This window comes from Callorhinus ursinus, unplaced genomic scaffold (genome assembly GCF_003265705.2).
Source record: "Callorhinus ursinus isolate GAN/ISIS: 27379988/994484 unplaced genomic scaffold, GSC_fseal_2.0 scaffold25, whole genome shotgun sequence".
Taxonomy (NCBI): Eukaryota; Metazoa; Chordata; class Mammalia; order Carnivora; family Otariidae; genus Callorhinus; species Callorhinus ursinus.
In genome coordinates, this window is record NW_027397087.1 from 7931729 (window position 1) to 7948472 (window position 16744).

Consider the following 16744-nt stretch of genomic DNA (forward strand, 5'->3'; position numbering starts at 1 on the left):
CAAAGGTGCAGCCCCACAGCTTCGGGGGATCTCTTCCCGCCACGAGATGGAAAAGATTTCCCCGAGGGCTGACGACGCCCGCGAGATCATTTGCAAAGGGCTTTCCTCCTCCCCACCCACCCCCGCCCCCAGCCCCTTCACCCCGCCTCAGGCCAGACGCCGGGAATGATGGCCTCGACCGGAAAGGGAGGCCGGAGGCAGCCGGCCCGGAGCTCCCGACCCCCGAGGGGACGACTTCGCTGCCGCGTCCCGGCCGTCCGGGCCTCCGGGCATCAGGCTGCACTTCTGGGGCGCGGGGCCCCGCCGCGAGGCTGGACTCCACGGGGCCGCGATAGGGCAGCCCGGAGGGGCGCCGCTCGGAGCCCCTGCGGAGAGCAGCCCGCGCGGGAGAGGTCGGGGCCCGCGGCCGTTCCGCGGAGCTCGGCAGGGCAGGGCTGGCGGCGGCGCACCGGGAGTGGGCGGAGCCGGCGGTGTTAGGGTTAATGTCCGCCCCGCCCCGGCCGCACTGACTCAGTTTCACCAGAAACCTGAGGAGGAGGTGGCCGAGTCCCAGCGCAGCCCGCACCGGGGCGGAAGCGGCGGCCGCAGCCGCGCAGGAAGCCGGGACCGGAACCTCGGCAGGCCCGGCCCCACCCCACTCACCTGCGCAGGTAACCCGGGCCCCGGAGCGGGCTCGGAGCATGTTTGGCCCTTTGTTCGGCGCTGCTGCGTGTGGCCGGGTACAGGAGCTCCTTAGCCGTCCATCTGGCCGTCCGTCGGGCGGCCGGCTCACCCGAGCGTGCGTGGGAGGGCTGGGCCCGCGTACCCCTCCTCGCTCCCCGCGCGCGGGGTGCTCCCCAGCCCTCCCCTCGACTTACTCCTGGCTGGACCGCCTCCCTTGAAGTGTCCGGCTGATCCAGTGTGTCTCCTCCCCCATCCCCTCCCCTCTTTCAGATCGCTAGCACCCTCGGAGCCCAGAGGCCCGCGCAGTGAAGGTGACCCCCGTGGGGAGAAGGGCGACGGCCCCGGGGAGGATGATGGCCTGCGCCCGCCTCTCCCAAGCCCATGTCCCAGCAGTCGCCGTGTGGCTCCTGTGCGCGATCGATCTCCTGGGCACCGAGGCTGGGCCGCCGCCCGCGCCCCCCGGCCTGCCCCCGGGAGGCCCCTGCCTGGACCGCTTTACCGCCGGGGTCCCTGCCTTCGTGCTCGATACCGAGGCCTCGGTCAGCAACGGGGCCACGTTCCTGGGCTCCCCCACCGTGCGCCGCGGCTGGGACTGCGTGCGCGCCTGCTGCACCACCGAGAACTGCAACCTGGCGCTGGTGGAGCTGAAGCCCGACGGCGGGGAGGACGCCATTGCCGCCTGCTTCCTAATGAACTGCCTCTACGAGCAGAACTTCGTGTGCAAGTTCGCGCCCAGGGAGGGCTTCATCAACTACCTCAAGCGGGAGGTTTACCACTCCTACCGCGAGCTGCGGACCCAGGGCTTTGGCGGTAAGGACGAGGGGAACGGGTGGGATGGATTTGGGGAGACTCAGCAAGGGGGCTGGTTATGAAGTCTTGGGGGAGGCGAGCATCAGAAAGCAGTAAGAAGGGCAGTCTCTTTGTGCCCCGACTCCTCCTTAGAAGTAGGCAGTAAAAACAGTAAACAAAGGGCAGGCTACGTGAGTGGGGAGGGGTAACATTCTAGAGCCCAGACTCTGGGTCCGGAATTCAGGATGTTGAATGGGCTGGTGCTTTGGGATATGTGTTTGGGAGAGAGGAGGCAGCTCCTCGCGATTCCCGATTGCTGACCCTGATATGCCAAGTCAGGGAGTGAGTTGTCTGGAGGCCGCAGGGTGACTAGCTAAGCACCCCTGGCCAAGCACTGTTCTAGGCACCTTGAGGCCCTGTCAAGTGAGCCTGGGGTAGAATAGTCTGCTCCCTTACTGCCGGGCTGGGATTGGTTTGCATCTGTCTGCACCCCCTCTTCCCACCTGTTGGCCTTTTGGTGGTCTGGGGAAAAGCGCCAGACTCCAGATGCTAAAGGACAAGCCCAGTCAGGGGTTGACCTAAAAGGGGAAGGGGCAGTGTTGTGGGCACAGTAGCCAGAGGCTCTGGGGTGGGGCTGAGGAGGGTTGCCCGTGAGTCAGCCCAGTGGTATGTGTACCTGGTCCGGGAGGGATGTCAGCTGTACAGGCAGGTGTGTGTACGCAGTGAGCCAGGCAGGGCTCTCCCAGCTGAGAGGATGTGGTAGCCAAGCTACAAGGTCTGCTCGCCTTGTTTACTGCCAGGGATAAGGGCAAAGTGGGGGCTCCTCCTTCCTCCTGTGACTGAGCAGTGAGCTGGGATCAGGGCCCCTCCAGAGACCTTCATTCCCCATTTTCTCTGCCTGCTGCTCTGGCCAGGTGGGGCTCCAGGGCAGGGATGGGTCACAGCTGATAACCTCTGTTAGCACTTGATAGTTGACTGATTGCTGTGGCCACTCTCCTCTGACTTCGGCCTCCTGACAACCACTTCTGAAAAGGGTGCTATTAGTCGTCAGCCCACTTTTTAGATTAGGAAACTGACTCCCATGTTAAATCATTTACCCAGGATAGCATTGCCCGTAAATGTGAGACGTGGGACTCAACCCAGGCAGGATCTCCCAAGGTCCTGTGCTGTTTTTCTGCACAAGACCATCTTTTTTGGTAGAAACCCAGCACTCTGACCCAAGATAGCCCAGCAGATAATAGAACCAGAGACTGCGGAACTCAGGGGCCAGGACTGGGCTGGTGCTCAGTCTGGGGGTGGTCTCAATTCCGGAAAGTCGAAAAGAAACTGTCCGGCTTTTTCCTGGGCCAGCCTCTCTCAGGTTAAGGACCTACTCTTCTCCCTATCCTTCCAGTAGCTCTCCTGGCTCTCCGAGGAGAGGTGGGATGGGAATTCTGGGTGGGGGAGGTGGAGAGTGGGCACCGTCTCAGGCTGGGCCACCTGAATCCCACTGGTCCAGGGCCTGAGCCTGTTCCGCAAGGAAGTAGCACAGGGTGTAGGTGGTGATGACACTAATTGACCTGAGCTGCTTGTGCCTTCCTGCTCTGACAGAGGGTCCATGGGAGTCCCACTCCAGGGCCAGAACCTAAAACTCTGGGTTCTGGTCAGGGAGATGAACTGGATGGGGCTCCATGGTCTTGGGACCAGCCTTCCTCATTTGGAAGCCCGCCCACCCCCACCCCAGACTGGCCTGTTGGGCACAACACAGGGTGGAGTGGGGATTTCCTGGGTCACTGAGGGAGCTGGGTAGGGCGTGAACTGAGTGCGAGCTCCCAGCCATGTTAAGGGTGCTGCAGTGCTCTGGGGGGTGGGGGGAGCTATTGGTATCAAGGAGTCCATTCTCAGCTGAGCCTGGATAAAGCCATCCTGGAGGCTCGGAAGGACCAAGACAGGCAAGGTGGGCAGGTGCTCGGGGCATCTAAACCTTTGATTCTTGCATGTGGTAGAGAGATCCTCCCCAGGGTGGGTTGGCTTGCTCCCCTTTCCCTGTTTGTGGCCAGTCCAGTCCAGATTCCTATGGCCTCCTGGGGCGCCCTGCTCCTTCCTTCATTCCCCTCACTTGCCCTCCCACTCTTTCTATTGGAGGAGTGGCTTAGGAGGTGGAGTCTGTGTTTCCTGGAGACCTGGCAGCTGGGGGAGGAGCTGGCTTTATTGCCCCTCTGGCCCTTTGCCCTCTTGGGGGCTAGGAAGTAGGGAGTGGTAGGGTGGGGCATCTGCCCCTTGCTCCCAGGGCCTGGGACTGGGTGGATGTTGCTGGTGGGCCCAAGGCCTGACGCGTCACTCCATCACTCTGCTGTCCACTGCCACCCTCAGGGCTGGTGAGGCTAGCCTGTCTGTCTGCTAGGTAGACTGCCAGGGGATCTTGTCTTCACCTGATGACTTTCTGAAAAATGTAAGGAGGGAGGCACCCCCATGGCTTTGCCTCTCAGAGGTCACCCCAGAAAGCTGCCCCTGTTGGACCCTCTACTGATTGCCAGCCAAGCCACCAGTGTGCGGGTTTGGTCCCGACAGGTGCTTTTCTTTCCTGCTCTTCTGGTTCTATTTCCCTCGCAACCCCTAGAAGCCAGGGCCTCCTTTTCTCTTTGTTCTAGGCCTCTGCACCTGCATCTGACATGTTTTTCTGTGGACGCTCTCCCCTCCCATCCCTTCACTGTCACTGTGTGTCCTGGCCTTCCCCCTTGGGTCCACCCTCTGTGACTCTGCCTCATCAGAGAGGGATCTCAGTGACTCAGCCTCCCGCCAGCGTTCGTGTCTCTTTACCTTCTCTTCTTCCTTTCAACTCACTCTTAACGCCTGACATAACTCTGTAGAGCCTTGGTAGAGGGCAGCTCGCCAATATCCATCCAGACCATAAACGGGTCGCCTGGCTGGCTCAGTTGGGACAGCTTGCGACTCTTGATCTCAGGATGGTGAGTTCGAGCCCCACATTTGGGGTAGCCATTACTTAAATGAATAAATAAATAAAAACTTGTTTAAAAGCCCTGTAAATGCACATAACCCTCAACACAGTTCCACTTGTAGGAATTCATCTTGCGGCTATACTTCCATGTGTATAAACCAACTTACCAGCTAGTTACTCACTGTAGCATTGTTTATAATAGCAAAGAATTGGAAACAATCTAATGTCCATCAACACATCCTATAATTGGATATGGTAATGCTGTTTTAATAAAAATAATAAACCTGGGCGCCTGGGTGGCTCAGTTGGTTGGGCGACTGCCTTCGGCTCGGGTCATGATCCTGGAGTCCCGGGATCGAGTCCCGCATCGGGCTCCCTGCTCAGCAGGGAGTCTGCTTCTCCCTCTGACCCTCTTCCTTCTCGTGCTTTCTATCTCTCATTCTCTCTCTCAAATAAATAAATAAAATCTTTAAAAAAAATAAAAAATAAAAAATAAAAAATAAATAAATAAATAAAAATAATAAACCTGAAGCAATATGGTTTAGTTCTTAGTAGGGAAGGAAGAGGAGAAGAAAGAAGAAAAGAATCTAAATCAAGAGGAGACTGGTGTACTGGTTAATTAAGTTGTAAGTTATGGTGCATTCATATAATGAGTACTGTGCAACCAAAAAAAAAGGGGGAAATTGTTTCCATGTTGCTATGGAATGATTTCCAAAACATATTGTAGGAAAAACAAGAAGGAGAACTTGCATGCTTCTGAACTGAATACTGTCTCTCTTGATATTCACAAACACACACACACACACACACACACACACACAAAATAGTAAGAATGGATGCATCTGGCGAGATGAACGTGAGAGGTTAAGGAGAGAAGGTTAAGAAAAGACAAGATTTTTTTTTTTTTTCTAAAGATTATTTTTTTATTCATGAGAGACAGAGAGAGAGGGAGAGGCAGAGGGAGAAGCAGGCTTCCCGCTGAGCGGGGAGCCCGATGCGGGACTCAATCCCAGGACCCCGGGATCATGACCTGAGCCGAAGGCAGACGCTTAACCATCTGAGCCACCCAGGCGCCCAAGAAAAGACAAGATTTAATTCTCACTACTCTTTTGTACTTTTTTGAGGGTAAGATTTTACTTTTTAAGTAATCTCTACACCCAACGTGGGGCTCAAACTCACAACCCTGAGATCAAGAGTCACATGCTCCACCGACTGAGCCAGCCAGGCACCCCAACTCTTAAGTACTTTTTTTCCCCCCCTTGGTACTTTTTTTTTTAATTTTAAGATTTTATTTATTTATCTGAGAGAGAGAAAGAGAGTATGAGCAGGAGGGGAGGAGCAAAGGGACAAACAGACTCCACACTGAGCAGGGAGCCCAATGTAGGGCTTGATCCCAGGACCCTGAGATCATGACCTGAGCCGAAGACAAATGCTTAACTGACTGAGCCACACACGCGCCCCTCTTTTGTACTTTTTGAATTTTTTATCCTATATATGTACTACCTAAGTTAAAAACAACCCTGAGATTATAAAAAGCAATCAAAATCACATTTCTAAGTAAATGGGTGACCAGCAGCACGGTGTTTTAGAAAAGAGCTATGGAGTCAGATAGACCAGGGTTCAGATCCCAGTTCTGCTGTTCAAAAACTGAGTGACCCTGGGCAAATCATTGAACCTCTCTGGTGTCAATTTTCTGATCTGGAAAGGGGCAAGAATGCAGTTGTGGCAGGATGGTTAGGAAGGTAGGTAACATAGATCAGGGGTCAGCAAACTTTCTGTGAAGGTTGAAATAGGAAATATTTTACGCTTTGTGGCCCATACAATCTCTGTTCCAGCCACTCCACTCTCTTATAACGCGAAAGCAGCCATCGACAATATGTAACCGAATAGGTGAGGCCATATTCCAACTCATGGACACAAATTTGAATCTTAGGTGCTTTCCCCATGTCACAAAATACTATTCTTTTGATTTTTTTCAACCGTTTAAAAGTACAACAGGTGGTGGGCCAGATTTGGCCTGCAGGCCATAGTTTGTCAACTCCTACTGCAGATGATGCGGATAGATGATGTGTCGTGGCCAGCATACATTAAACTCTTGGCAGCTTTGTTAATAAACCCAACTGCATATCTTTCTCCAACTCTGGCCTCTCAGGTGCTCCCATGCACACTTCCGCTGCCTGCTGGTCACTTCTCTCAATGGTCTTCCCTCCCTCAAGTTCAACTTCTCTGATTGAACCCACAGGTTCCCTCTAGATTGGGTTTCCTTTCTGTCTGCACCCTGACCCTTCCTTCCCACTTCTCAGTGCCTGTCAGACACAGAAGCCTGAAGTGTCTGTCTAGCGTTCTTCTCACATCCTCCTTTCCATTCCCTTAGCTATCCCTCTAACTCCAACTACTCCCTTCGCGTGTGCCCTGGATTGCTGCGCTGGTCCACTCACTGGCCTCCTCGCTCCCTAGAAGTAATTCAGGATAGGGGCGCCTGGGGGGCTCAGTCAGTTGGGCGTCTGCCTTTGGCTCAGGTCATGATCCCGGAGTCCTGGGATTTCAAGTTCCACATTGGGCTCCCTGCTCAGCCAGGAGTCTTCTCCCTCTGCCTGCAGATCCCCCTGCTTGTGCTCTCTCTCACTCTGACAAACAAATACATAAAATCTTAAAAAAATAAATAAATAAAGTAATTCAGGACAGAGGGCTCCCTCGCTGTGGCCTGGAGCTCAGGAGGGCCCCTGCATTCAGACTCCTGGACCTCGCTCATGCATCTAGGAGGTCAGTGTCTGATGCATCTGTGGCCTCCAGAATTCTCTACCACTACTCATGGCCCCTTCCTGTAGCCCAGTTGTTAAATATTTTTTTTTTTTAAGATTTTATTTATTTATTTGACAGATAGAGACACAGTGAGAGAGGGAACACAAGCAGGGGGAGTGGGAGAGGGAGAAGCAGGCTTCCCACTGAGCGGGGAGCCCGATGTGGGACTCGATCCCAGGACCCTGGGATCATGACCTGAGCTGAAGGCAGACGCTTAACGACTGAGCCACCCAGGCGCCCCCCAGTTGTTAAATATTTGAATGTCACTTCTGCTGTGTCTGCATGCTCTGGCTCTGCATTGAGGCCCTTTGAGGCATGTCTCACCCCGCTGGCCTCTTTCATGTCCGCCAGACCCGCCTTGCAAATTCCCAACTCCTTGCTTTTGCTCACCTTTTCTGCTGTTACCAATAGCACAGCACATTCTTTCCCATAAGCAACCCCCAAAAAAAGCCAAAACAAAAGAATTTAAAAAATCCTTTCTCCCTTCTCCGGAAAGCCTTCCCTCCTTCCTCTAACTTGCTGTGGTGTGGCCTCTCCCCATTTGGCGTGGCCACTTCCTTGTCTTGGACACGCACCACGCGTTGCTTCATCTTGGTGGGTCTCTTCTCCCATGTTTTTCCTGGTGCTCAATCTCATCTGCCCAATTGGACTGGAGTCCCCTCAAAGGCAGTGTATCAATTCCTGTGGCTGCTGAAACAAAGTACTGTGAACTGGGTGACTTCAAACAACAGAAATTTATTGTTTTACAGTTAAGGAGGCCAGAAGTCCAAAATCCAGGTGTTGGCAGGGCCGCAGTCTCTCTGAAGAGCGGGGGAGGATCCTTCCTGGCCTCTTCCAGCTCCTGGCGCATCACTCCAGGCTCTGCCTCCCTCTTGACCCGGCTTCCCTTCATTTTGTTTTCTCCTCTTCTGTCTTTTATAAAGACGTGTGTCATTGCATCGGCCTACCCAGCTAATCCTGAATGATCTCATATGGAGATGCCTAACTTAGTTACTTCTGCTAAGACCCTTTTTCCAGATAAGGTCACATTCACAGGTTCTGGAATTAGACAGAGGCATATGTTTTGGGTCCCACCATTCATCCCACTACAGGCAGGAATCGTGCTTGGGACTTGTTTCTCCCCAGCCCCTAACTTGAGACTGGTGGAAGCCTCGGGCACAGGCATTGTCAGGCTGAGGGAGGGTGTGATTCCCTGGAGACCCCTTGTAAGGGGAGGCAGGCACCCTCCTCCTGTGACTACATGCTCTGGGACACCAAGGCTTGCCACGTCGCTGCCCAGGGACTCTGTGCTTCAGACCTCTACCAGGCTGGGCTTCAAAGTAGCAATCCAGACCAGCAGAATGAGGGGTAATAGTGTTAATTACATATTTACTTATTTGGCTTTTCAAAAATACTGTTACTTTAACTTTTTTTTAAAGCAATTAGCACAGGTACCTGCTTATTATAGAAAATCGGAGGGGCACCTGGGTGGCTCAGTCGTTAAGGGTCTGCCTTTGGCTCAGGTCGTGATCCCAGTGTCCTGGGATCAAGCCCCACATCGGGCTCCCTGCTCCGTGGGAAGCCTGCTTCTCCCTCTCCCACTCCCCCTGCTTGTGTTGTCTCTCTCGCTGTCTCTCTCTCTCTGTCAAATAAATAAATAAAATCTTTAAAAAAAGAAAGAAAGAAAATAGGAATAAGCTCCTCTCCCATGTATATTTTTTCCTTAATTGGGATCAAATGGCACATGTTGTTCCATATTTTGCTTCCAAAAGCAGGTTTTACATTAAAAATGCCTTTGGGGGTACCTGGGTGGCTCAGTCGGTCAAGCATCTGTCTTCAGCTCAGGTCATGATCCCAGGGTCCTGGGATCAAGTCCCAAGTTGGGTTCCCTGCTCAGTGAGGAGCCTTCTTCTCCCTCTGCCATGTGGCCCATGTTGCTCACCCACTTCAGGAGAGCTCTGGTCCACTCAGTGAGAGTTGACCTGACCTTACCTTCCCCCTCAGGGTCCCGGATCCCCAAGGTGTGGACAGGCATAGACTTGAAGGTACAGCCCCAGGAACCCCTGGTGCTGAAGAATGTGGAGAACACAGATTGGTACCTACTGCAAGGTGACGCGGATGTCAGAGTAGAGGTGAGACACTGGGCTGGCTCTCTGACCCCCACCTCAGCTCTCTAGGGCCCCCTTTCCAGGGCCACAGGCCAACCTGAGGTTCCAGATGGGTGGGGTGGATAGAAGCTGGGGATCCATTTACTACCAAGTCCCTCTGCCCTCCGTATGGGGTGGCTATGTGGCTGGGAGGAGCTCGGGCAGCCGCAGGGCATCGGGGGTCCCAGCCTGATGGCACCTCCTGTGTGTAGAAGAATGAGCCGGACCAGGTGAAGCTGTGGGGACTCAAGGAAGGCACCTACCTGTTCCAGCTGACAGCGGCTGACTCCAACCAGCCAGAGAGCATGACCAACGTCACAGTTACTGTGCTGTCCCCCAAGCAGACAGAAGGTGAGGGAGCGGGTGGGGAAGAAGTACCTGGAGCCAACACCCTCTGTTGATGGGGCCCCACAGGGGCCCCTCACAAGCTTTCCTCCCCCCAGAATATTGCCTCGCATCCAGCAAGGTGGGCCGCTGCCGCGGTTCCTTCCCCCGCTGGTACTACGACCCCAAAGAACAGATTTGCAAGAGTTTCGTTTACGGAGGTTGCTTGGGCAATAAGAACAACTATCTTCGGGAAGAGGAGTGCAAGCTAGCTTGCCGGGATGTGCAAGGTGGGCCTTTACGAGGCAGCTTTGGGACTCAGGTGTCTTTCCCCCAGGGTGGATGGTCCCTCTGCCAGTCAGGGCAGTGGGCAGGGGGAGTCCTTCATTCCCAGGCGCCCCCATCAGCTTGTCCCTGCTGGGACCTGGCCCCAGCTCCTCTCACGCATCTGCTTTCTCTCTCCCAGGTCCCTCACTGGACAGGCATGGGCCAGGTGAGCTCTGCTCCTTTCCCTGTTCCCCTCACCCCTGCTGGGTCATGTCTTTGTCTCTGCCCCAGCTGCCTCTGCCCAGCCATGCCTGCCCTCGTAGGATGTGGAAGGACCACAAATGCCCCACCCCTTGCGGCCCAGCACCCTACCAGGATCTGCCCAGTTTGTGTGTAGGGGGGTTTGTGGGGAGCGGGGGCGCCGGCAGGGGAGCAGGGGACATGTCATAATGCCATGTTGGGGTAGACGAGGCCAGGTAGATGATGGAGTCTTGGTACTCGGTGACCTATGCGCGAGCCTGACCTCACCCTTAACGCCGTCCCGCCCCACCCAGTGTGCTCTGGCACCTGTCACCCCACCGAGTTCCGCTGCCGCAACGGCTGTTGCATCGACAGCTTCCTGGAGTGTGATGACACGGCTGACTGCCCCGATGCCTCCGATGAGGCCGTCTGTGAGAAATGTGAGGCTGGGACAGGCAGGGTCGCTGGGCCGCGGGGGGCCTGACCGCACACCCGCACCCTGGGGGAGCCCTCTGGGGCCCGCGCCTCTGACCTTCCGTCTTTGCAGACACCAGTGGCTTCGAGGAGCTCCAGAACATCCACTTCCGCAGTGACAAAGGTGAGCTCCTCCCCGGGTCCCCTGGGTTGGGACAGAGGCCGGCACTGCCATGCTCACGCAGTGCCCCAGGGCGCCTGAGGGGCCCACTGGGTGCACCAGGTGCAGGTAGAAAGCTGGCGGGCGCCTGGTGTTTCCCAAGCCTGGATCCTCTTCTGAACACCTTCGGAGATTTAACCATGCCTGCATATCCCTGAGATTTTATTTACTTACCATTTTTCCTATAAATCAAGTACTTTTTCTTTTTAAGATTTTATTTATTTATTTGAGAGAGAGAGAGAATGAGCAGTGGGGAGGGGCAGAGAGAGAGAGTGAAGGAGAGAGAGAACCAGACTCTCTAGTGAGCAAGCAGGGAGCCCGATGCGGGACTCCATCCCAGGACCCTGGGATCATGACCTGAGCCAAAGGCAGATGCTTAACCGACTGAGCCGCCCAGGTGCCCCTAAGTCAAGTGCCTTTTTTTTTTTTTTTTGATATTTATTTATTTGAGAGAGAGCGTGAGAGAGAGATCACAAATGGGAGGGATAGAGGGAGAAGCCGACTCCCCACTGAGCAGGGAGCCCGACACAGGACTTGATCCCAGGACCCCGGAATCATGACCTGAGCCCAAGGCAGACACTTGACTGACTGAGCCACCCAGGCGCCCCAAAATCAAGTACTTTTTAAACTTAATGTATTAAAGGAAATTTCATATCACTAGCATAAATGGCAAGCCACTGTTACAAGCTACAAATCGAGATGAACTATTGAAATAACTATAATAAAACAATGTTAATAAATTTTAGCTGGACGTTGTTGCTCGCCAGGGCTCAGACCCTGAGCCTTCTTTGTTAAAAGATAGACCGTCCAGTGCTGCAGAGAAAACTGAGACCTTGACACAATCGGAAAAGCTGAAAGAAAACTGGAAAAAAAAAAAAAAAAGTTATGTGAGTCAAGGTAGGGTATTTCTGTGCCTAAAATCGTTGTCCAGGATCTGTCTTCCTTGCTTCTGGCAAAAGTGTGGAAGGGCCAGCTGTTCCTGGGGCCCCCTGAGGCCCTCACTGAGTCTCAGCGTGAGGCAGGGTGGGACGCGGCAAGCAGCACCCTCCAACGTGGAGCCTGGTGGATGGTGGCAGGGAGGCCCCCCGTGGACTCACTCACCCCTTGGCCTGCTCCGTACCCCCCAGGGCACTGTGTGGACCTGCCAGACACAGGGATCTGCCTGGAGAACATCCCGCGCTGGTACTACAACCCCTTCAGTGAGCGCTGCGCTCGCTTTACCTATGGTGGTTGTCACGGCAACAAGAACAACTTTGAGGAGGAGCAGCAGTGTCTTGCGTCCTGTCGTGGCATCTCCAGTGAGCTGGGCAGTGGGGAGCAGAAGACGGGGAGGAGAAGGGCTTAGCTAGAGCACTCTGCTCTGTCCCAAGGCCTGGGCTGGTCCCAGTTCATCATCAGAATACCTGGAATGGGGGTGGCGGAGGGGGGCAGTGGGTGGTCTGGGGGCACTGAGGAGCAGTTGAGTTTCAGAGCCTTGAGTAGTGACTTGTTTCTCTCCTCATCATTTTGTAGAGAAGGATGTTTTTGGTCTGCGGCGGGAAAGCCCCATTCCTAACATACGTGAGCCCTGGTCTGCCCTCTCATGGACAAGTAGGTATCCTTTCAAGGATCAGCTCCACATGATTGGTGGTGACTGCTGAAAACTGTGTTGAGAAGGATCCTGAGGTTGGCTAAAGGGACAGAGTGCCCACAGTCAGTGGTGATACTTGCCACAGGCAGAGGAGGGAAGCACAGTAAAGTGTGTGTCATGTGTTTGCCGTCACAGTCCCGGGCCTTTCCTTGAGCTCCTGACGGAGCCCAGCTGCTTGTACGCTGGAGGTCATTCCACACCTGGCATCCGTTTGACTTGGTCCCTTCTGCGCAGAGGGGGGGTGGGCATCAGAGCTGAGCGGGCCCTGGGAGCTCTCCTCCATTACACCCCTTCTTCCCCCAGGCTCCGTGGAGGTGTCCATTGCAGTACTCCTGGTCACCTGCATCGTGGTGGTGATAGCCCTGTTGGGTTACTGCTTCTTCAAGAACCAGAGAAAGGGCTTCCACAGACACCGTCACGGCTGCCGCCACCACCACAACCACCACCCTCAACCCCCCACCCCTGCCAGCTCCACAGTCTCCACCACAGAGGACACGGAGCACCTGGTCTATAACCACACGACCCGGCCCCTCTGAGCCGGGGGCTCTCCCAGGCTCTTTCCGGCTCTTGCCTGGCCCTGCTTCCTCCTTGCCAAGATGGAAGCCTGGGCTGGGGAAGACTTTGGGACCAGACTCCTCCAGGCTATTTCCCAGGCCCACTCTGCTTCTGAGGCAGGGCTCCAGCCCCTCTGGGAGATGTCTCAGCTAAGCTTAGGCCTCTCGTTCCTGACAAAGCTCCAGGGTCTGGGAAGAGCAGAAAACCTTTGAGCCCAGAGTCCCACGCACAGATGGACCTGTCTGCCTAGGATTTCAGAAGAAGTTGGAATTTTGTTTCTTGTTCAAAGCTGCCTGTCCCCACCCTGTGGCGTTGGGAAGGGGCCTGGGGCAATGTCAGAAGCTGGAGGCCCCCCCCACCCCCGGCCGTGCCCTTCAGAGCTGGCCCTCCCACCCTGCACAGTCCAGGGCTGGGGGGAAGGACGTCCCTGTATATTTTGTGCTGTATAGAGTTGCTTTTTGTTTATTTAATGCCATGGGGATGGGTAAGAAGTGGAAAGAGGCTGCCTCTTCCCTTCCCCCGAGAAAGGCCTGGCCTGGCCTGGCCTGGCCCGCGGCACCTGGTGTGCAGTATCCTCCCCACATGCCCCAGGGCTCTCAGGCATCACACCCCTGCCCGTTCCCCTGCCTGCCCCAGGCCCCAGTCCACCCACAGTGTAATAAAATGGTTAGTTCTGTGAGGTTGCTGCCTCTGCTCTGTGGGGCCGGAGACGGACAGGGCTGCTGGAGGGGATAGGACCGCCCTGTACAACCGGTTTCGGGCTTCGGCCACCCTGTTTAGCAGGTTTTCCCACCCTTCCCGAAACTGCCCCAGCCCCTGAGGGTGGAAAGACTTGCCAAGTTTGACCACCAGAGGGGAGGGGTGAGAGGGCCATGGAAGAAGGGGGCCCAGGGAGACTGCCATGCTGCCGCGTAGCATGATTTTTTCCTGGTGTGAGCCTTGTCAGCAAGTCCGCTTGGTCGCTGGGGCAGCTCCTAACTGCAGCATGTAGTGGAGAACTCAAGGGCAGGGAGGGAGCATGGCTTTGAACTCTGGTTCTTATCTCCACTCCTTTTGGTGTGGGGGCCCAGGTCCCCGCTATCTCCCCTGCCCACCCACAGAAGCTTGGGCTTTTTCACAGGAGTGTTGCTGCTCCCCAGGCTCTGAGCTCCTGCCCAGGGGCCTTTAGTTGAGGTACTCCAGCCCACACCCCTCCATCTGTTTCAGCCACTTTTTGTTCGGTGTCAAAGAAAGCCATCCTTTCATTCATCTCCTCAACAAATTATATATTGAGCTTCTATGTGCCCTACACCGCCAATCTGATATTGTCAGGAAAAGCACGCAGGAAGCATTGTGTAAGGGCTTTATGTACCTCAAGTTCTTACCTCGGCACACAGCCCTGTGATGAAGGTACTATTCTCCCCCCCCCCCCCCCCGTTTTCCAGGAAGCTGACTCAGCAAAGCTGAGTTCCCAGGGTCCTAGAGGTGGTACTGGAGGACCAGGTTCAAATCCTAACATGGCTCCTAGTCTTACCAAAGAGATACTTTTACATTGTAATGATTGCTATACAGAAAAATAACATGGAGGGTCACCTGGGTGGCACATTGACTTGGGCATCCGGCTCTTGGTTCCAGCTCGAGTCATGATCTCAGGGTCGTGGGATCGAGCCCCGTGTCAGGCTCCAAGCTCGGCGTGGAGTCTACTTGGGTTTCTTATTCTTCCTCTGCCCCTCCTGCCCATGCTCTCTCTCAAAAAAATAAATCTTAAAAAAAAAAAAAAGATGTTGAGAGTTTGGGGGCTACAAATGATTGAAGGTGAAGGTATATATATGACTCCTAGAAGTGTACAGCTCCATAAAGTTCCATAACCACACACACCCCAGGAGGCGAGCACCTAGATCGAGAAGCAGAACCTTTCTAGCACCCCAGGATGGGCCTCCTTTCGATGGCTAACTCTCACACTACTGTGTTTTTGTAACTGTTGCACTCAGCCTGGACCACATCCTCCTTTCTCATCTTTCGGCCTAATTGTTCTTCCCCAAATTCTCCCACGCACAGTCAGGTGGGAGACGCCCTGGTGTCTGCTAACAGAACCCCTAGCACAGAGTGCCCCCTTCTCCTTTCTGTCTCCTTATCTGTCTTCCTTCTGGGTTGTGGACTCCTGGAGACAACAGATGGTATCTTTGTCATCTCTGGGTCTCTGTCACCCCACATCCCTCCATGACCTTAGTAAATGGTAGTGGATAGATGGCAGCGACAAACTTTGTTACTCTGGCTGCCCCTATTTCATAGGACACCGAATTTTGGCTTCCTGCTCTGCCAGCTATTCATCCATCCTTCAAGGCTCAAAATGGATTCAGTTCCTCTAGTGCCCCTAGCAATGGGGACAACCCCCATTATCCCTTGGATCTCTGAAGCACCTCCAAGGCTGAGGTGATGAATGAGTCATGAGATTCTGTATCCCAATGCCTACAACAGTGATCAACGCAAAATAAATGCTTAATAGGTGTTTGTTGGACAGAAAGGAACAGCCTCCTCTTAAGGAGGGGTGGAGATGAGGTGAGACGGTGCCAGGCAAAGTGCCATCCCCAGAAAGATAGGCGACGCAGGGAGGGCTCAGCTGGGTGAGCTAGGACAACGGGAAGAAGGATCGCACAGGAGCCGCTCGGGGGCGCTCTCACCACTACCAGGCGCTGTGTTTCGCGGCAAGGGTTTGAGCGAAGTACGGAGTCCCAGGCAGGTAGCAGGTTGGAGCCATGAAAGTTGAGACGCAGCCTCTGCTCTTCTAGAACTTACCCGGTGGAGTGCAAGCAAAAGGAATGCAAATACTGTCAGAAAACAGTCTGGTTCCCAAACCGCTTGTTTCTGCGACTTTCCCAGCCATCCTCTTTTCCATCTCCACCCAATGACAGCCTTTCTCAGAACTTTCACACCTCCATTCCTTTGCACGGGCTGTTACCTCTACCTCATATGCCTCTTTGCCCCGGAAAACCTCTACTTACCTCTTGATGAAGCTCAAAACGCGTTTGCTGTTTCTCCAGCCAAAGCCCACCGGTGCCCTCTCCATTCTCCTATGCTGCGTACAGCTCTGTTGCACACACACATGGCCCATGGTAGTGTATGTCTGCCCTCACCTGGAGGAGGCTCCCCGGGCAGGGCTGGGGCTGGGGTCTTTTTTTTTTTTTCCTTAAGTTCATTTATTTAAGTAATCGCTATATGCAATATGGTTCTCGAACCCACGACCCCGAGATCAACAGTCATATGCTCCTCCGAGCCAGCCAGGCACCCGAGGGATGGAGTCTTATTTACCTCAGTATGCCCCATGCCAGGTCCTGCTTGTGGATACAAAGTGTCTAACAAATGGCCGTTGAGTAAAGCAGAGGCTGATCAAGCCATGGAAATTAAGAGGGAGGTTGAGAAATGGCTTCATTGGAGGAGTTATAAAAAGAGATGAGCAGGAGGGTGTGGGTGTTCCAGGCACAACAAATCATAGTGAGTAAAAGCCAGGCAGTGAAGATCATGGGTCTTGTTTTGATTGGGGACCGACAAGCTGCTCAGTTGGACTCAAGCCCTGAGAGGGAAAGCCAGGAGCTTGGTGGGTAGAGGCAATGTTGGTGAATATGGTGGGAAAGACAGATTTGAGCAGGGGAAGGAGCAATTCAAACTCAGCTTGAAGGAGCGGTTAGGTAAGCAGTCCCTATCACTAGAGGTCGCACCACAGGAGAGGGAGAGAGGGAGAAAGCCACACCAAGCAAATTAGGGTTACCTGTGTGTAAAGTACATTAGATGTGCAGTAA

At 54.4% G+C, this 16744-nt stretch overlaps 2 protein-coding genes across 5 annotated transcripts in view; one reads left to right on the top strand and one right to left on the bottom strand.

Annotated features, from left to right (window-relative positions):
* The window catches only part of PPP1R14D (protein phosphatase 1 regulatory inhibitor subunit 14D), a 25215-nt gene extending 24406 nt beyond the window's left edge, over positions 1 to 809 (bottom strand). Inside the window, exon 1 of the mRNA XM_025884574.2 lies at positions 643 to 809. The gene's annotated coding sequence lies outside the window, so the exon portion shown is untranslated. The remainder of the gene's footprint in view (positions 1 to 642) is intronic.
* On the top strand, positions 464 to 13647 carry SPINT1 (serine peptidase inhibitor, Kunitz type 1). 4 transcript variants are annotated; one of them, XM_025884489.2, is made up of 11 exons: positions 491 to 650; positions 934 to 1473; positions 9176 to 9303; positions 9531 to 9669; positions 9762 to 9932; positions 10109 to 10135; positions 10464 to 10589; positions 10697 to 10747; positions 11911 to 12081; positions 12296 to 12373; positions 12717 to 13647. In XM_025884489.2, exons 2-11 carry the CDS (start codon positions 1014 to 1016, stop codon positions 12947 to 12949), a joined length of 1584 nt encoding a protein of 527 aa, XP_025740274.1. In that variant the 5' UTR covers positions 491 to 650; positions 934 to 1013; the 3' UTR covers positions 12950 to 13647. The 4 variants fall into 4 exon arrangements, with proteins under 4 accessions (XP_073732913.1, XP_025740274.1, XP_073732912.1 ...); XM_025884490.2 differs by having other exon boundaries at positions 636 to 719; XM_073876812.1 differs by lacking the exons at positions 9531 to 9669; positions 9762 to 9932 and adding an exon at positions 11530 to 11680 and having other exon boundaries at positions 464 to 650.
* The last annotated feature ends 3097 nt before the right edge of the window (positions 13648 to 16744 follow it).

Bases quoted from the DNA above. Each gene is read 5' to 3' on its own strand.
- SPINT1 (XM_025884489.2), top strand. From the start codon at position 1,014: ATGATGGCCTGCGCCCGCCTCTCCCAAGCCCATGTCCCAGCAGTCGCC. The intron at 9,933-10,108 runs GTGGGCCTTTAC...TCTCTCTCCCAG, and splicing joins AGCTTGCCGGGATGTGCAAG to GTCCCTCACTGGACAGGCAT. The intron at 10,590-10,696 runs GTGAGGCTGGGA...CCGTCTTTGCAG, and splicing joins TGAGGCCGTCTGTGAGAAAT to ACACCAGTGGCTTCGAGGAG.